At 38.6% G+C, this 21,148-nt stretch overlaps 1 protein-coding gene across 1 annotated transcript in view; it reads left to right on the forward strand.

The window, feature by feature from the left end:
* GRIN2B (glutamate ionotropic receptor NMDA type subunit 2B) overlaps positions 1–21,148 on the forward strand; it is a 413,432-nt gene that overhangs the window by 282,616 nt on the left and 109,668 nt on the right. Inside the window, exon 6 of the mRNA XM_084877899.1 lies at positions 20,806–20,920. Within this exon, the coding sequence (XP_084734025.1) occupies positions 20,806–20,920 (115 nt within the window). The remainder of the gene's footprint in view (positions 1–20,805; positions 20,921–21,148) is intronic.

The following is a 21,148-nucleotide window of genomic DNA, read 5'->3' on the forward strand; positions in this document are numbered from 1 at the left end:
GACATTCACAAATGGCCCAGTCTCTCTTTTCACCCTTAAAACTTGCTGCTGCTTTTCCCCACTCCAGTGACCTTGATCCCTTTTCTCCAGCCTCTCCTGCAGTGATAGCTTCATCTCTCTTTTCTCTCCTAAGAAAACAGCTCATTCTTTAAGACCCAGCTAAAATAGCTCCCCTGTGTGAAGCCCATCTCCCCCCCACACACACACACACACACAGCTTCTTTGTGTCCTCTGTGCTCTTGTTTTCTTGTAAAACTGTTAGAGTACTTAACACGTCATATTTGCAGGGTGTTCCTCTCCTCAGCAGTGCCCATTATTGGGTCCCCTACTGCTATGTTATGTTCCTGAGATATATATCAGTGCCAGGCCATTATTTGGAAAGGCAGAGAGGAGGAAAGGACAGACAGGTGAGTTATGTACATTTCATATAGTGGTTTCCTGTCCTATGTATATGACTGTTGGGACACAGCCAGAAAATAGAGCTTCTTTTATTTTCTTAGGAAATGCTTATTTCTTGTCTGCTGTCTCCTCTTGGTGAGTTGAGTGGGGTCGATGTGGAAATCTTAGGGATCCCTTTGTTGCTTTTCACAAAACACAAAGTTTCTTGTTCTTTGCCTTCAATATCACTTTAAAGCCTTTCATTCTTTAAGTAGAGGACCCATAAGCCTTTTGAAAGGAGAAGAGTAAAAGGAAAGGCAAAGATACACACACACAACACACACACACACACACACACACACATCTCCTATCTAATAACGAGGGAATATGATAATTGACCCTCATGCCATTGCAAAGATGTTGGTGCCCACAGCCAATAAGGAGGTAATATGCTAATTGACTGTCACACCCTCAAAATGGCAGCACCCACAGCTACAAGATGGGGGTGCCCAGTCCCGTCAGCCCTGCTGGGGTTTCAGGTGCCCAGCCGTTATGCACGCCTGCCTCTGGAGTCCTCCAGTCCCCTTAGCCCCCTAGCTCTCCAGGGCCAGCCCAAGGCACAGTCAAGCCCCAGATAGCGGCTGCCCAGCCAACACCCGAGGCACAGGCAAACCTCAGATGTCAGCTTTCCAGCCACCCAGGGCTGGCCCGAGATGCAGGTAAACCTCATTTGGTGCTACCCAGTCACCCAGACCACCCAAGGCTCAGGTAACCAGGGGTGTCCGAGGCTTGTGCTGCCGGTGGTGGCAGCAGCAGAGGTGTGATGGGGTGTCACCTTCCCATGATTGCTGGGTTGTCTCCCACCCCTTAGGGCTCCCGGACTCTGAGAAGGGTCAGGCCAGGCTAAGGGACCCCCCTTCAGTGCATGAATTTTCACGCATTGGGCCTCTAATACTTTACTTAACTCATGGAAAGGCTTTCTTCACTTTCTCCACTTCCTCACCTCTAGACAAAGGAATGGAGAAGTTTCTCAAATCTTTTCAGAAGAGGACATTTGTTTTTTCCCCCAGAATAAATCTATGTGTCCTTGGGGCCTATTTGGGGATTGAAATAGAGGGCAATAGTAGACGTGTGGTTAGCAGTATTAATTGTTTCATAACCCCAAACTGTGGGAAAGAGTTAGCATAGTAGGTTAAAAAAGAATAATTTGACCCTGGACAGTATGGTTAGAGTGTCAACTGTGCACTGACGAGTTAAAGGTTTGATTACAGGTCAAGGGCAAGTATTTGGGTTGCAGGTTTGATCCCAGTCCTGGTTGGGGCATGTGCAGGAGGCAACCAATTGATGTGTTTCTCTCTCTTTCCCGCATCTCCCCTCTCTTCTACTCTCTCTAAAAATCAATGGAAAAATATCCTTAGGTGAGGGTCAATAGCAACAACAAAAGAATAATTTGGAGATCAGACAGACCTCAATTTTAATGACTAGTCTCGGTGCCTGATATATAAAAGGGCTCAATGTTGCATAAACTTGACATTGTTCTTGTGAGATGCCTCGCCTAGTAAATTTTACTTTTTTATAGACATTATTTAGTTAGTTTAAGAAGAGATTCTTCATGTTTGTTCCATAAATCTAAACCAGAAGAAGGATGGTATTATTGAAAGGTAAGAAAACTAAAATTCAGGTGAATGATATCAAGGGTGTGCTGAACCTTCTGCAATTTTTGTGGTACTGTTATAATTCAGGGAAGGACCCCTGTGGATCAATAGGAAAAAAAAAAAAAGAGTACTTTTATTTCTCATTCAAAATTATGCTACTTATTTTAATAATCTTTAATGTCACTACTATCTAAGCTCACCATGGTGAATAATGTTTTTTTTTCCTCTGGTTCATCTCTTTTTCTGCTCCCCCCAAGATGTATAGGAAAGCAATTCTAAGAGGAAACTCTCCTAGGCAGGAATAGTTGGTGACCAGTGCTGGCCTCTGACTCATTTTTCACTGCAGAATAACACTTTTCTGGCCTGGTTAGTGTGTGAGGGGCATCTATCTGCCAGGCTAGATCATTTTCCCAACTCCCCACTCTTCAGTTAAGCAGAGAGTCAGAGAGTCCCAGAGAGCAGGAAGAGGGGAGTGTGCTTCGTTGATGATTCGACATCTGTCTACATGACAGAACCACCATGGGGCTTTAAAATGCATACTCTTGGGCCCTCTTCCTGCATATTGAACACCTGTTTCTGGGGTGTGGTCCAAGGATCCTTATTATTAACAGGCTCCCCAAGTGAGTGTCAGAGACCTAGTTCAGCCTCTTGATGTAGACCAGAGGGAGGAAGCTGGTATAGTGCATACAAAATGGGAGGGCACAAAAATCCTGGCTTTCTCGATCATTCTTATATGTGACCCCTAAAGTCAAGGAAGCACTATATATTATTTGCTGGATTATATTAAATGTCTCAGGAAAAGATCTTTCCAAATATCTAATTGTTCCAGAGACATATTGACTATGTCTATGAACAGCTTCTGCCCGTGTTAGAGGGATAGGTTTCACCAATGGGTAGGCAGCCTAGACCACTGATGTAGAAACTTTGTACCTATCTTTATACATCATCTCACAATATTTCCATCAATGTTATTTTCCCTCTTAAGCGACCTGTAAAAAAACAAATTTTTTTTCTTCTGTAAAAATTGCTGAAAAAAGTTGGGAAATCAAGCTAATGGCTACAGGGAAATTATTTACCTCTCTCAGGATTTTTCTCTTTTGGCTTTATTAAGGGCACTTAAGCATCATTCCTATCATCCTAAGACACTCCTGGATAAAATTTGAGTTTGGCAGCAGACACAGTTGTTGCATTCTCACTTAAACTGGAGCTTTGGGTATGGTTAGAAAAAGGAATGGGAAGAACAGTTAAACTCGCAAATATAATTCTTCTCTTCTAGGAGCTTTCTATCCATTGCTGAGTTCTTATCTCCTCTTCCCACCAACACCTACTTACTTGGATCTTGACTTATTTTGGCAGTTCTCTATACATGTACTGTGGTTGCCATGGAAATGTTATCCAGCATGCTGCATGATGTTTCATCTTCTCTTCCTTTCTTAATTTCTTTCCAGTCTTATACACCCACCCTAGCCCCCTTTGTAATAGAAAACATCAAACATCTTCAAGTAGTTTTGCTTCTCTCCCCTAGGCACACTGAATGTATCTTACCTTCATATAATCAGAGCAACCTGGTAGTAACTAGGAGAGAAAAGAAAATTGACTCAAATACTAAATTCTTCTAACTTATGTTCAAGGATTTGAGGGAATTCAAGCAACTGTTAATCAATTAACTTCCATTTTCTTTCAAAGGGATTAAACCTTTGCTGAAATTCAGATACATTAATTACACCTTTCTGATTTTCACCTGGACTATTGCTTTGTGTCCTCATGTTATTTACAAAGGAGAGAGTCTGAACTGTTCTCAACTCTTAATTTCCCATCCATGAAATAATCACGTTGTTCATTATCTGCACTGACCCATAGACATCTCTGCAGATATTAATATGCTGGATTATCAAGAGTTAGGCCAAATGAAGACAGTATCTTAGTGTGAATATCTGATATTCACCAGACCTTGTTTTCTGCTCTTGCTGGGGTGTGTGTGGGGGAGCTGGAAAATGGGAAAGGGTGAGAAAGGGATTTTGTGTGTGCCTAACCATGTGAACACTGAGAAAAAAGTTATCTCCCCATCACTGAGAATATTTTCATTTTTCTCAAAAATCAAAAAGACAGGCCTAGCTGGTGTAGCTCAGTGGCTAAGCATCGACTTGTAAATCAGGAGATCATTGTTTAGTTCCCAGTAAGGACACATGTCTGGGTTGTGGGCTTGTCTCCAGTGTAGGGCATGCAGGAGGCAGCCAATCAATGATTCTCTCTCATCTTTGATATTTCTATCTCTCTCCCCCTTTTCCTTCCATTCTGAAATAAGTAAATATATATATTTCTTTTTAATTTGAAAAATACTAGAAAAACAAATAACAAATCTCCATTTTCCTCTGGCTTCTTTTTAAAAGACATTCTCATTTCACTGTTATAAGCAAAATGAGTTTTATTTTTCTCTGCTTCTAAACTTAAAAAGTGAATTTACATGGGTAAAAAAACATCTAAATATTATTTTTACATATATTTTAGAATTCCCCAATGTTTTTATTTTTTCAAACCACAACAATCATTGACAGCAATACCAATATTAAGACTTTTTTAAAATATGGAATAAAATTTGAATAAGTTGCAGATATGTTTTTATAGATAATACTAGAGACTCAGTGCATGAATCCATGCACAGGTGGGGTCCAGCGTGGCTGGCTCAATAAGGGTGGATCAGGTTGGGCCTGTTGGGAGGAAGAGACAGCAGGAGGTTGGCCAGCCCACCCACCACAATCCCAGCCCTATTAGGGCAGGGCTGCCTGTGGGGAGGAGCTGTGGGCCAGCTGGCTCTGCCCCCAAATGGGTTGGGGGGGATGATCAGGGGCAGGGCCAGCCAGGGGAGGGCTGATTGGTGTGGTAGGGGCCCATCAGGAGTGAGGCTAGCTTGGGGGAGGGGCTGCAGGCTGTTGGCCGGCTACCCAGTCCCCTATTGGACTGGTTTGCTGGACACTGTGGGCATCATAGCAACTAGCAACGAGTCATTCCAGTCGTTACAGAACACTTAAAGGGGAGTAATTTAAAAAGAGCTCTTATAAGATTGAAGTCAGCCCAATGTTTTGTTTTATACATTTTTAGAAAAGAGAGAAAGATTGTAGGTATATAATCTTTAGAAGTTATTATTTTTTAAAAAATCAATTATCAGAAGAGTCCATTTTTTCCACAGGAATTAATAGCCAAAGCTGGTATAAGTATGCAATATCAGTTGTGTGTGTATAGAGATGTATGTAAAAGAATGAGAGGAAAGAAAGGGAGTGACATAGAAGGGTGGATGTGGGGGTGGGAAGTGAGAAAGCAGAGGAGAAGCTTTCAAGACTAGTCTCCTAGAAGTTTGAAACAAATCAGTAAGAATTTATTGAAAACTTGCCACAAGCAAGGCATTAATTTGTATTCTATAAAGGATAATAGAAGGGCAATATTTGATTCTTACCTTCCAATAGAATATTGTCTAGCATGGAGAACAAGATACAGACACATGTATATGTTAAGTAATGATTGGAGCAAAAAGGACAGGTCAACAATAAGTTAAATGCTGAAATGTAGTCTGGAGACTCAAAAGGGCAGGGATAGAGAATAGGAGAAAGGGGCCTTGAATGGTCAAGAAGATGTAGAGAAAGGCTAAACATTTATCTGATCCATAAGCATGAGCAAAATTTGAATTACACTCAAATGAGAGAAAATGGGGGAGGCAGGATAGTGCGAGTAATGTTCAGGGGGCAGCAAAGAAACCACTTATTTTTATCAAGGATTCATAAAGAGGACAAGATAATTTAAACAGAGATGGGGCCAGAATGTAGAACACCTTGACTAAGGAGGGCAGGTGTTTAACTGAATCTTAGAGATTTTTGAACAACAGTCACATAGGAATGAGAAGTCTTAGAGTAAGATTAAGTGCAAGTGGCATTTGAAATGTGGAAGGCAATTGCTATAAGGCAGATGGCCCAGGTATCTGGGTATGAAGGGCAAAGGCCTAACCTGGGATGAAAGTTGGAGTAGAAAGGAAAGGACAAATGCAAGAATTGTTTTGTAAAAACAGGAATGTTTGGGAGGACTTGTTGGGTGTGGGAAACTAAGAAAAAGAAGAGGTCAGGGTTACCTGGGAAATTTCAAAGCAAAAAGGAATAAAGCTACATATGTACTGAATATCAGCTATGTACTTGATAAATATTAACTCAATGAAAGAGGAAATTAGAAAGTCATCTATTTTGAGGGAAAAAATGAAACAAATCCCTTTCCAGTGCTAAGAGTTTGTAACAGAGAAGTGCACGTATAAATGGCAAGCATGGGATGGAAGTGGGAGATGAGAGAGAGGTCAGGACAGCAGGCATAGAATTGGGACTCACCTCCTTCCAGGAAGAGTTGGTCTCCTGAGAATGGCTGAAATGAGCAGAGATCTGTACTACAATAAATTTCCCAAAAAAACCTCAAGGAAGGGTAAAGATAAATAAAAGCAGCCAGCAAAGAAGGCAATGAAGGTAAATCATAGATAAGAACTGAGGTAATGAGTCTGATGGGATCTGTAATGAAAGCATTTCCAGAGGAAGGGGCTGTTCTACAGTGTAAACCCATGAAGAGATCAGCGAGATATGCACCAAGAATAATCCATGTATCTGATTGTCCAGATCATCAGTATGGTTCTGCATCCCTTATTGAGGATAACTTAAGAGTTGATTGTAGCTCCAACGAAATATTTTAATACTATATTTTAAGTTCAGGGAGAGCTTGGATATTCTATGCCAAACCAGGATAAACTTTCTTCCAATCTTAACTGAGCTAAATAAGTATTTCTAACTCTTGTTTGCTTCTGACAAGAATTCCAAGAATATAGTTCTAGACTTTTATACTGACTTCCTCCCAGAGCATGATCTGAGAATTAATTCCTTCATAAGTCTAGTCAAGCTAACTGCTTTGTGGTTTGTCTCCTGTTTTCTTATACGGCAAATTAATTCCATTTCTTCACTTTTTTGGGTTAGTCCTTGTGAAATATGACAGATCGACAGCCCTTAGAGACATGAGTTCTATTGTTATTCTATGAATGTGTCTCCTACCACCAATGTGTGTCTAGTCTTTCTTAGGTCTATAGAGAAACTATGTGTTTTCCCCTATTCCCTGTAGACCTCCCTTATGATGCTAGCCTTAGGAATAGTTAAGAACAAATGATAAGACTACTGATTGGTGGTATAAATAGTGACTAAGAGCCCCAACTCTGGAACCATTTGGATCATGGTTTAGATTTTAGTTCTATCATGTTAGAGGTCTGGGAGTTCTTTGTTTCCCTTTCTGCTATTTCTCTGGATGACATTATTCTTAGTGTGAGGCAGTAGAAGGAATATGGGTTTTTAGAATCAATCAGAATTGAATGGGATCACCTCCCAGTGCCACCAACCTAGACATTCATTATAATATGATCCACTATTTTGTAGCACTGCTGTGAGAATTTAAAATAATACAAAACATCTAGACCAGAGCTTGGCATGTGCTCAATGAATGGTAACGTTGTTAGAGTTTTTTGTTGTTGTTTTTAAGTGACTCAGAGCAGAAATATGACTTCCAAGCAATTTCACATTGAATATAGGCTAGAAAGCTATGATATTTTTATACTTCGAGGACACAAAACTCTGAAAAGGGGGAAAATATCAATCAGCTTGTTTTGTTTAGAATGCTAACCTACAGCTGACATCTTAACTGATTTGACTAGTTGTAAAAATGCAGCTCATAAGAACAGCCAGCTTTTTCATATCCTAAAGATGAAATTATAACTGTGAGGGAGAAGTCAAAGCTATGTCAGAATTTTAAAACTCTAAGAGTGGTAGCTTGTTGCCAAAAGACAAAGCAACCTGGCTTAGTCTGGGCTATGTGAAATCTGACCTGATATTAGAATATTCAGGTGAAATGGTCTAATCAGAAATATCAAACTGAAGGTCAAGAGAGAGATGGGCCTTTGATAGCAACTTTGGAGGCCTTGGTGTGGAGGTGAGTGTCAATGGATGCTACACTGTAAATGAGTCAGAGAGAGAGAGAGAACAGGAGTAAAAAGTGAGTCTTGGTCCTGAAATTAGGGAATTTCAAGTGAAAATGGATGGAAAAGGAGAGAGAGTCTGTGAAGTATAGAGAGAAACAAAAATTATCCTACTTTAAACAACAAATACACAAGTGAAAGATGGGTTGCTGAAAACTTGGGCATGTCAACTCTTAGAAACTCTATAATGTCAAGGAGAATGCCAATGAAGCAAAGTCTACTGATTTTATTTTTGTTGACTTTGACTTTATTATTGATGACATACATTGTAAAAACAGTTTTAGTAGAATGATAGAGGCAAAAGGAGTGAACTGTGGTGAGGAAATAGGGCATCAGTGTCAATTACTTTTTTACAAAGTAATTGCAGTAAAAAGACATAAAAACTGGAATTACTTTTCACAGGTTGGAAAATAAATCTCTTTGTGACCTGTCCTGGTCAACAAATAGTTAATGGCATAAATGCACAGTAATTTCAGAAGCATTAAAGATCCTGTTTCCATGGAAACAGCAACCTACAGAGAGAGAAAGAGCTAGGATTCTGTGACAAAGGAGGAACAGCAGAGTTCTGTCCCCCACACATTACAGCAGGGAGAGATGATTATACGTCTCTTTCAGCTTCCCTGGGAAGGTGCAGTTGAGGTTCATGGTGCTGTCCTGTATAGGAAGGGGGAAGAGGGAAATGAGTTTGGTTTGAAACACTCTTGCTCTCACCTTGCTTTAAAACCTGACTCAAAGGTCAAGTCAATTTTAGAATACTGGAAAAGACCAATGGGTGTCTTTAACTAAGTCACTAGCTAAAATTGACTAACTAATTAATATGTTTGATCTTCCTCCTATCACTGTATTCTAACCTGGTCTAGAAACAGTGCCATAAAGGATTGTTGGTTAGAGCAACTTTTAAACAGTAACTCTAGAAACATAGGATGAGTGTTTGACCAGCATCTTCCCATTACGGTTTCCATTTTGGTCTATTCTTCTTGCTTACACACTTCATCTCAATGTTATCAGGCCTATAATATCCCTTTTACTATTAACTACTATACATTTCTTACATCTTCAAACCCAGCCATACTTTTAAGGATTGGTCCTCCCACTAATTTTAGCCCCAGAAAGCTGTTCCCAGACTGTGGTACAAGAGCCCCATTAGCAAATTTCTTGTTGCTAACTTTCCTGATACTACTTCACTTTCTCTACTCCCATATTATATTCTACTTTGCAGCTGGGATGTGGGTGCCTTTTGTTCTGCTGGTCTTTCCTTGGGCCCTAGACTCAAGAAATCATTTTTTTTAAGTTAATCTTCATCTGAGTATATTTTTCCATTGATTTTTAGAGAAAGTGGAGGGGAGGGAGGTGGAGAGAGAAAGACACAGAGAGAGAGGGATGTGAGAGAAACACATTGATTGATTGCCTCCCACATGTATCCTGATTGGGGCCAGAGAACCCAGGCATGTGTCCTTGACCTGGAATCAAAACTGAGATCCTTTCGCTCTTGGGCTAATGCTCTACTACTGAGCCTCACTGGCCAGGGAAAATCATTTTAAGTCCTATGTGAAAGGACTTTATCCTGTGGCAGGTGTAGTTCATAACTGGCTCTTTTGAAAACAGAGATGTGGTTTTAAATGAGTCAATAGCCTTCACTACTCTTTGTCATTTTAGCATAACATAATTGTGGGATACCCATAACCCTAAAAGACATAATCTTCACCCAGGCATCATGCATGTACTGTCTGGAAACCATACACTGTCTCTGGCATATCCTTCCTCTTTTGACCATCTCCCCCTTACATTCAAATATATTTCTTTCTAGAAATGCCCTGCCAACAATTACTGGAAGACTAGATTATAGCGCCCTTTTTCCATGAATGTTAATTCCTCACATCATCCACTTTCAGTCCCTGCAAGTGAAACCTCTCATAATTTGTTCGTTCACCTCTTTTGCACCCTATAGTAGAGCTTTTGGAGGGAGTTGTGAAATTAAGTATATGGTAGTTACAGAGAGTGTAGGAGGTGTGAGTATGGAGGTACTGCCAATGTGTTTATTTTGTTGACCACCAAGGTATAAGGGAGAATAGAGAGGGACTCTCATACAGGGAAGAACAAATTAAGGACATGGGCGAAAGGTGAAAAGGGAGAGAAAGGCCTCCTTATTCACTTCCCTTGATATCATGCTCAGGTCACTTTGGATTCTAGACGAAGATCTTCTTGGGTATACAGGGGCAAAGGTAGGTTTACAGCTGTGAATATGAAAAACACGGAACTTATTCTTGTGTCATTAGAATTAATTATTGCATTATTTTCCATATGAACAACTGTAAACCTACTTTTGCTCTCTGCCCAGGGTTTCTTCCAATAAGTCATAAAGCTCACCAGAAGGAAGAGGCTTCCAGGCAAAGTTGAATGTCCTAGAGAAATCTTTGCCAGTCATTGCTCAGCTGGTTGTGGCTTAGTCCCCGAATAGCATTGCCAGCTCATGAACTAAAATGGGTGTCAGAAAGGCAAATCTTTACCATAAAATCATTTCTAGGCATAAAAAAGAAATAGCAATGTACTCAGTGATCAGATAGTCTTGGAGCTGTTATGGCATTTTCTCTGGGAATATCCCACCACTGACTTTGGATGGCCTGCACTGGGCTGTATTGCAGCATACTGAGCACCTAGTCTATAAAAGAGGAAAGGAATTTTATTCAGTGATTTTAAAACAAAAAGCAATTTTTAACTTATGCATAGCATGGAAATATGAACTTAAAAGGAAAAAACTCCAGCAGCAATAACTTTATCCAGAAGAGTTACTTTGTTCCTTCCCACTGGGTAGTTGCACTTGTCTGCCTCTAGAAGACACGTTTGCCGTGGCACCTTAGCAGGCCTTGCTCACAGTAGAGGTGACTAAGGGTTGTGGGTGAGGACAATGAGGAATTCTTTTTCATTACTGAGTTCTATGCACAGTTCCCTGAATGAGAAACAGCTTTAGCACACTTAATTAATTGGCATAAAAATGTGGCATCGCTAAGTTCTCTAAGGAACACTCAAGATGAGTGTGCCTCCTGCAAAGGAATTTTAGAGAATTACATAGTGTTGAAGCTGGATTCTGGGAGGTCAGATGGGGGTCATTTTGAGGAGTCATTTATTCTAGACTAAAATGATGGGAATATGAGCTCATCTTTTGCCTTCCTTGGGAAGTGAGCTTTATAGTGAAGTAGTATGATTAAGTGATTCCCCACTGAAAAATTTCTTACAGAGGTCACTAATCAAGGTAGAAAAAATAAATGTTCCCAAGCCTTAAAAGTTTAGGATATTGTGGGAATAAGAGGACATGTACTGGCCTGATGGTTCAGTGGTCCCCCTTACCTACAGGGGATATGTTTCAAGAACCCATGTGAATGCCTGAAAGCCACAAATAGTACTGAACCTTATATATACTATGTTTTTTCATATACACGCATACCTATGATAATGTACCAAGGAATTGGCAGAATCTCCCCAGGCCTGTGTGTTTAGCTCTAAATATGAAAGGTTAGACTGTTATCCAAAAGTTCCTGTAAACTGTAGCATTCTCTGATATCCATATGATAAAGTTAATTTATAAATTTGGCACAGTCAGGGATTAACAACAATAACTGATAATAAAATAGGACAGTTGTAACAATATACTATAATAAAAGTTATGTAACAATATACTGTAATAAAAGTTATGTGAAAGAAAAATAAGGGTTACCTGAACACAAGCCCTGTAATACCAGGACAGTCTCTTTGATACCTGAGGCAGCTACTGTAAGTGACTAATGGATGAAGAACATATGTAGCTTGTGGATACGCTGGGCAATGGGATAACTCACAACCCCGTGTGAGATGGAGCAGGATCATGTGAGATCTCATCATGATGCTGAGAATTGTGTGCAATTTAAATCTTACGAATTGTATATTTATGGAATTTTTCATTTACTATTTTGGACTGTGGTTGACCATGAGTAATTAAAACGGAAAGGAAAACCACAGATAACAGGGTGGAGGTTGGGGGTTGGGAGCTACTAGTACTTTATTATGGAAAAACAGAGGCCCGTGAACTGGAAGACTTAAATTTAGTGTATCAAGAAATTGGCAGCATCTCCCCAGCCCTCAGTATGTTTAGCTCTGAATATGAAAGGTTAGACTGTGATCCAAAAGTTCCTGCAAACTGTAGCATTCTCTGATATCCAAGTGATATATTGAAAAGGTAATCATAGTAGTAGCAACAACAGGCGCTAAAACATAAGGCTCATGTGTACAGGTGCAGATAAGTGCAGTTCAAAGTCTTCTGAGTACAGAGGATCATTTAATCCTCACAATAATCCTATGAGATAGGTACTATTATTAGTCACATTTTTATGATGAAGAAACTAAGGCAAAGAGAACTTAAATAATTTATAAGGTAGCACAGTTTCCAAATTAGTGGATGAAAGACTTGATCATTGGAGTGCAATGTCCTTGCTCTTACTTACCATATTTCATGGCCTGTTGTTATTGTGGCTGAGTGTGTTTACTACATACTGTATCACTTTCCTCTTGCTTAACTTATTCTGTTTTTCACTTTTATTTTCTTTTAACTCATTTCTCATCACTAAGCATTTTGAGGCATTGTTCTGGCCTTTTCATTCAGTTGAGTATAATACATATCTTACTAATGAGAATAAGCTTTTGGGCTTGATAGTTGGACCTATCAGTAAGCACAGAGGAGAATTGTCCCCTGGCTGTGTCTTCCCATATTGATCACATTTATCAAAAGGGTACAAATGGGTAGATACAAGGCTGCCACAGCTGGTGGCAGGGCCACTCAATGATTACCATCTTTCTGGAGGAAGGTTAATGTATTTTACCTACTTATATTCAAGCAGAGATTGTTGGGCACTGCCCCACAATGCTTCTCTATGTTCTTGCATTTCAGATAAAAGTAATTTAGCCCAGCCAGCATTGCTGAGTGGTTGAGGGTGGACCTATGAACCAGAAGGTCATGGTTTGATTCCGGGTCAGGACACATGCCCAGATTGCAGGCTCTATCCCCAGTAGGGAGCCATTCAATGCTTTCTCTCATCATTGATGTTTCTAACTCTCTCCCTCTCCATTCCTCTCTGAAATCAATATATATATATATATATATATATATATATATAATATATATATATATATATATATTAAAGTAATTTATGGCATTCAGTCATAAAGCAGAATTCAGGTAATACCTCTCTCTCTCTCTCTCTCTCTATATATATATATATATATATATATATATATATATATATATATATATATATATATATATAAAGTAATTTATGGCATTCAGTCATAAAGCAGAATTCAGGTAATACCTCCCAGAAAATTTTCACTGTTAGGCATAGGAGCATGAGAAGATTTTTCCATTGCAATAGATGGTGAATTGACACATCACCGTTTACCCCTCAATGATAGCAGTCCAGCCTAGACTGCTAAGGGGTCAAAGCACAATCTCACCACCAGCAGGAGAGAGGAAGTTTATTAAATGTATAAGTCAGTCTTCAAGATATTTTTAATACCTCATTAATTTAACACTATGAATTTAGAATTTAAATAACTAAGATGTGGACTAGCCTGAGCTTGAACCTTTTATGGTTTGAAATGAACTATTTTATACCAAAATAAATTAATGTTATAAATACCATTTCAGAGAAAAAATTGTAATCTACTGGAAGACAGACTATTTTTAACCTGTCTCAAGTAATTATAAATTAATATTACAATCTGCTCTTTAAATTTGTTTTTCTTGAGATTCTCTACTAGCTATTATTTCTCAGAAATAAGAGAAAAGGACTGAATTTGACAGCTTAGGGAACCGTAATTTCTAATTATTTTATTAAACAGCATAATTTAATATTTTTATATATGACATATGTGAAAAGAAACCTTTAAAACTTCTGCAAATTCATTTTCCTTAAGAAGAAAAATACTGTTGGCAAGAATAATTCATGTGCCTTGAAAACACTGACACATAACTTAGGAACTTATGGATCTAGAATTTGAGTAGAGATGGTCTGACTGCACCATCCTTGTTCTTAAATACCACTATGCACTGACTATAGCTGATGGTGATGGTATGATGGTGTGTGTGTGTGTGTTCCACACTGCATTCCTTTCCTTTTCCAGTGACTATTTTTTTCCTTATTTTCTTTCTAACAGCATTTTGGGGCATTGCCTATATCAGTCATTTAAATTTAAGATATCTTGCTATTGAGATATATTTTCTGGGTTTGACCCAGAAGGGCCCATTGGTAAGGCCAGAGGAGAATTGTTCCTTGAATGTGGCCTGCCACAGTGACCACATTACACTGGATTGGTTGTTTGGGGTTCATTTTAATAACTATGAATTTTTAAGTTGGGGGAAAAGTCAGAAATTTTTATTTAGTCTACCAAATTGTAACATTAAACATCTACTTTTAAAATATCATTACCTCTTTTTCTCAGTGCTAGTCTCTATTTAGGGAGCTTTTAAATGATTTAAAGTTCACTTTTTCTAAATCCTTAGATAATTGTTTTCTACTCTTTCAAGAGAAGACATGTCCACAACAATAGTAATCTCTTTTTTTTTTCTATATTCAACAGAGGATATGTATTTTTTAATTGGTTTTAGAGACATAGGAAGGGAGAGAGAGAGAGAGAGAGAGAGAGAGAGAGAGAGAGAGAGAGAGAGAGAGAGAGAGAGAAACATCGATGTGAGAGAGAAACATCAACTACCCTGTTTCCCCGAAAATAAGACAGTGTCTTATATTAATTTTTGCTCCCAAAGATGCGCTAGGTCTTATTTTCAGGGGATGTCTTATTTTTCCATGAAGAAGAATACGGTACACATTTATTGTTAAATGAAAATAAAGGAAATTTATTACCTGTATACGGTACGGTAGTACAGTAGTTGTCAACACAAACCAGACAAACTGTGAATCCCACAGTATCAAGAATTTACTCATTTATTCAATGACAATCATGTCATCATCTTCTGGAACATCATCATAACAATCCAATTCCTGAATTTCCCGGTGAGTTTCTTGTGACTCCATTTCTTTCAGAATCAGTGGACTAAATCTCTCACGTTTAGCCTAGGGGGGGGCTTATTTTCGGGGGGATGCCTTATATTTCACTCAGAAGGAAACCTGTAAGTAGTCTTATTTTCAGAGGATGTCTTATTTTCAGGGAAACATGGTAGTTGCCTCCTGAAAGCATTCCAACCGGGGATGGAACCCAGAACCTGGAACTGTGCCTGGACCTGGAATTGAACCCACCACCTTTTGGTGTGTGGGATGTCACTCCAACCAACTGAGCCACCCAGCCAGGACAAAAATAGTAATTTCTGAAAAGAGACCAGAGAAAGAGTTTTTGAAAATCTGCAGTTTTGCCATTGGTGGAGTTTAATAATGTAATAGTCACAGTATTAATCAGTTAAAATATCAATATAGAGACAGAGAGCATGTCAAAAGAGCATCCCTAAACTTCCCTCATCAGGTAGGTACTATAGTATTTTATAGGCGAGGGAGCTGATGGGTTTAAAAGGTAAGTGACACATTAAAGACATGATTATAGAGTTGTAGATTTTTCAGAGCTGGGACATTATAAACAAGGGCTCAAGAATTAAAGTCTCCTACCTGGAACTGTGTTCCTCTCATAATAACTGGGGAATGGAAACTCAGAGCTATGAACCATTTCACCATTTTTGAGGTGTGGTGGTGAGTAGAGTGGACAGAGTGCTATACTGGGTGGGTGAGAACCCCTGGATCCTGTCTCCAGCAAAGCCACCAAACACTGTGAACATCATCTGCTTTATTTGAAAATGAAAGGATTGGATGAGATAAGTGACTTACTTATCTTATTACCACATTAATGGACATTAACAACAACAAAAAATCTAGAGCCCTAGCTGGTTTGGCTCAATGGATAGAGCATCAGCCTGCGGACTGAGGGGTTCCAGGTTCGATTCCGGCCAAGGGCACATGCCTGGGTTGTGGGCTCGATCCCTAGTAGGGTGCATGCAGAAGGCAGCCAACCAATGATTCTCTCTCATCATTGATATTTCTAGCTATCTTTCTACCTTCCTCTCTGAAATCAATAAAAATAATAAATATTTTTTTAAAAATCTAGAGCCTTGTGCCTATGGAAGGCAAAATGAGTATTATTGGTGCCAGAGATCTTGGTTTGCTGGGAAAATTCTAGCTGAGCCCTTTGGGACACCTCCCACATGGGGTATACTGCTAAATCATTGCTATCAACGTGGTGCAGTGGATGAGTTCTGAGTGTCATGGTCAAAGTCAAAGAGACATAAGGCCTTTTCACTTCAGCTTAACCCCGTTAAACCTACTGGAGTATGACTTTGGCAATAAAAATCAAATATATTGTCTCTGAGCCCTTCAGGGTCCCGAGGTTCTTTAAAGCAGGAGTCAAGGGGGAAATGAGAAGGATTTTATTTTATGCAGTCCATATTAGGGATCTACTAGTCCAGGGCATATGTGACATGAGAATGCTAAAATGCACATCTGGGGCTATGCAAACCTGATTTCACTTCACTTGGTGATGCAGCAGAAAGAACCAAGAACTGACTATCAGAAGTCCTAAACAAGCAGGTCAAGTTCACTTTGGAAAGTTGGGTAGCAACTTAGGACCTATTTTCTCCTTTCTAAAAGTAGAGTTAGCAATGGATAATTTCTGAGTTTTCTTCTAGTTCTAGCAACTTGAGATTTGTGTAATGTTAGAACTTTTGAGACAAGCCATCAGGGTTCTTGTTGGTCAAAGTACATCCTGGAGACAAATCAAGCACTAGTTTTTATATACCAAACCTTGATAAGGCAGGCCTTCTGAATTTGGCTGCTACTAGAAACTAGGTTTTCTGATTGCATACTGAAATAGGATTACACATTTAAATTAAAACAAAATAGCAATGGTGTCTCTAAATCTTATAGGTTATCCCTTTTAGCAAGGGTTTACACATGGAACTGTTAAGGCTTTAAGACATATTCAAAATTGACAAGGTGCAGTCAGATCCAAAGATGGTTGGGAGATTTCATGTCTTATGGAAAGTTAAATTGATTAATATCACCACTTGACCTGGTGTATCTTCCAAATGTGGAATGCAATCTCCATTCCTCCACTGTGTTCCATTGATAATTGAGTCGTGTTAAATGCAATCACACACTTTTCCCGAGGTTCAAAATAAGATAGGTAATCAAATCATGCCACTGTATTCTTTTTCTGAGCATCTTTTTATTGTACAAGCTTATATTTATATTATAATTTACATAGTCTTCTTATTCACTATTTCATGTGGTCATCACAATAGCCTTATCTGATAAACTGTAAGTAAAAATGGTATTTCCATTTTAAAGAAAAAAAGCTGAGGTTCAGGGGCCAAGATCACATGTCTAGAAATGACCACACTTTTCATTACCAATGAATGTATGGTTCATTCTGCTATTCAAAGGGCATCCTTGTGCAAGGCAGATAAATATTTGTAAGCTCCTCACTAATAGCTAAATGTTGGCATGTCAGAGGGAATTACTCAGAAAAAAAATACAATTTAAATGATTAATCTAAGTAGTGCTAAAGGATATTAATAATTAAAAATATTTTGGAGAATAATATTTTCTATATTATCATACAATTCTAAAAATATTTTTGATGAATGTAAAATATGCAAAAATACCTAGATAAAATAAAATGAAGCTGTAGAGATGGAAGAAGATGAATGTCTCAGAAAGAAAAATATGTATAAGGAAAATCAGAGGATCTGGAGCAGAAATAACTAAAGAAATTTAACTATAGTGCAATTACATTGCTCGTTATTGCATTTTATTTTCTCAAAGTTTGAATTTCTCAATGAATACACTGAATTCAATGCTGTCCCCTTCAAAGAAATTATCATGAGAAGCTATATACTTATTCCATTCATGCTGCCTATTACTTAAATTATTTCTTGAACTTCACTTTTATAATTGCCTTCTGAAGTGGACACTTTCTTTTAAATACTCTCAGTGCTATTTTAGATAAAGTCAGAATTATTCAGAGCAATAGAGGTAATTTATTTATCTCCCTCCCCTTTCCCTCTTTCCTTTTCTCCCCTTCTAATTGCCCTTTCCTTTCTCCCTCTCTCTTTCCCCTTCTTCCCTTCTTCTTTCCCATTCTTCTTTCTCCTTCTTCTTCCCCTTTATTGTTTTCTCCTAAAAGAGATGAAAGTAAAATTGTTGTATCTTATAAACCTCTCAATATTTCTAGAAATTATTCTAAGCAATGCAGTGTTTTTGTAGTAACAACATATTTCCCAAGTAAATTATGTTGAGTACTCAAATTCTGGTTTGTTTGTTTGTTTAAAATATTTTATTTTATACCTTTGTAATAATATTCCCTGAAATGAATGATATAGGGATTTGGTTGAAGTTGTTGAAAACTATAGGAGACATGACTGTTATCTTCTAACTAGTTATGGGCTTGAGCAAGCATCACTGAGTGAGAGATGAGGAGCAGTGCAGGGTATGGAGGAGATGCATGCCATGTGAAGCATTGGGTTGAATTAGTGGTGCTGCACTTTTATCAATTGGAAGGTCCCAGAGAGAGCAGCCAAGGGATAATGGAGGGAACTTGAAACCATAGCATATGATAACTACATGAAGGACCTGGGGATAATAAACTCAATGTGGCATCTGAGAATCAGGATGTTATGGGAGAAAGGATATGGGACTGGGTATGTGGCTTAAAATGTTATTTCTGCTTCCAATTAGCTCTGGAACATTGGGCAAATAATCTGACCCCTCTTATCAATCTCCTTAAAAGTGTGCAACTAAAATGAGCTTAAGCTTTCTTCGAAGATTAAAATTCATTTTATAAGGGATGCATGATAAATGTCTTCAAATACTTCAAGAGCTCTCATGCAAAAGAAGGTTTAGACCAAAATTGTACAATATCTAAGGAGGAGACCAGGCTCAAGGACTTGTAGGGCAGCAGTGAGATGGCTACCCTAAGGGTGGAGAGTAGTGATGAACTCCCTATCAGTGGGAGTATTCAAAAAGAGCTGTGAGGCCTAAGTGTATGATGCTATAGATAGGAAGTATAAACTGCAAGAAGTGCTGAGCTAGTTGATTATGTATGTTTCTTTGAATTCTGAGATTCTAGGATCTCTACTCTGAGATCTTAAGAGTTCTTTCTGGTTACATTTGTGAAGCTATACAAGACCAGAGAATGAGAGGCTTAAAAAATCCCAGGCAGCCCTAGAAGTGAGAAGAGATCCATGAGAGTTTGGCTTATGATGCCTAGTCATCATATCATTGCATAAACCAGAAATGGAGAACTGTTTTTTTGCCAAGGACCATTTAGATATTTAACCATCATTTGCTTAAGATAATTCAATTAACATAACTTTAAGTTGCCTCCTGATGCTTTCTTCTTCTCCCCTTCAGTGTAATATTAGGAAATCATTGTTGGCCATATCTCCAAAGCCCTTTAGGACCTCATGTCAGTGATAAGATACCCTCTTTGCTTCTTAGCAGAGACACATCTCACAGTTGCATTAGGCTGAGGCTCCAGAATAGCATGTCTTGTAGACACAGAGCTAATCATTATTGATTCTTTGGGCCATTATGGTAAAGGGACATTAATTACTGTCAGCACAGTTGCACTAATTTGGTTGTAATGAGCATGCCTGTAGAAATTCCCAATGAGGGAACTCTTCAACAGATCAGAGTGGCCAAAAAGGTAGAGTATAAGTGCAGGTGTTGTGGAGAAAGAATTTCAGTTGTCTGACTCTAGTTATTTCCAGAGTTTCTGCTATGAGCCTATGCCTAGAACTCTCTCTCTGTGAAATGCCTCTCCCTCATTCTCCCTTTGCCCCCAGCATTTTCTGTTCACAGTGTACAGTACAATAGACCTGGTTCCCAGGTGCATCATATGAACCAGATCCCTGACTGCTTGATTCATCTCACATCTCTTAGAAGTATGGACTAAGCTGGATCTTAGCAAGAGTTCAAAAGCCTATGAATATCTCTGGTAGGAGGTGAGACCCTAAGCTCCAGTATGCCACCTTTCTTAGCAGAAAGTTGTCATGGTACATTCCCACTTTCTTTTCTTGTTTCTACCACCTTTATTCCACTGCTTTTAAAAATAATTGTTAACATAATGAGGGTACACTATGCACTAGGTCCCATTGTGAGTTATCACATTTAAGCCAATAAACCGAATAAAGTAAATTTCTTTATTATCCCATTTTTGTAGATAAGGAAGAAGAGTGATGTTCAAAAGGCTAAGTGATTTGCTCAAAGTCATAGCTATAGAACAAAATTCAAACATGGTGCCCTTATTTTAGACTATTATATTCTCTCTAGAGGTCTGATGCATGAAGATAAGTGCAAGAATGGGCATTCCTTCCCACCCCTGGCCTCTTGCTTCTGTGTATGCAAATTAACCTGTCATATTTGTTGGGTTAATTTGCATACTCACTCCTGATTGGCTGGTGGGCATCACAAAGGTACAGTCAATTTGCATATTTCTCTTTTATTAGTGTAGATATTATTCCTATGATGTGAAAACTTGATGACTCTATTGGTAATGAAAAGTTTGAGGGGTACCACATTCTCACATATATTTATATATCTATCTATGTATCTATCTCCATCCACCTTTGTCTCTTTCTTCCTAGTTATCTTGTTCTTGACATACTTTCTTCATACTTTTAACCTTTCTTTTATTTTATTTTCACAGGTATCTGATCAATGTCACTTTTGAGGGGAGAAATCTGTCCTTCAGTGAAGATGGCTACCAGATGCACCCGAAACTGGTGATAATCCTTCTGAACAAGGAGAGGAAGTGGGAGAGGGTAGGACATGTCTTTGGCAATTCTCAAGTACACTAGAGTGGAAGGGGTGGAAAGTTTGCAAAACATTAAATGAAAGCAGTTTCTTGGTTTTGCTCTCTGAGGCAGAGAGCAAGAAATCAATACTTTGAGAACACAGAAGAAGCCATTTCTCAAATTCTTATCTTCATTTTCTTGCTACATTGGTTAATCAAACAATTTTTTGTTTTATTTTATGTATTGCCCTTTTTA

The sequence above is a fragment of the Pipistrellus hanaki genome, assembly GCF_964339955.1.
Source record: "Pipistrellus hanaki genome assembly, chromosome: 3".
Lineage (NCBI taxonomy): Eukaryota > Metazoa > Chordata > Mammalia > Chiroptera > Vespertilionidae > Pipistrellus > Pipistrellus hanaki.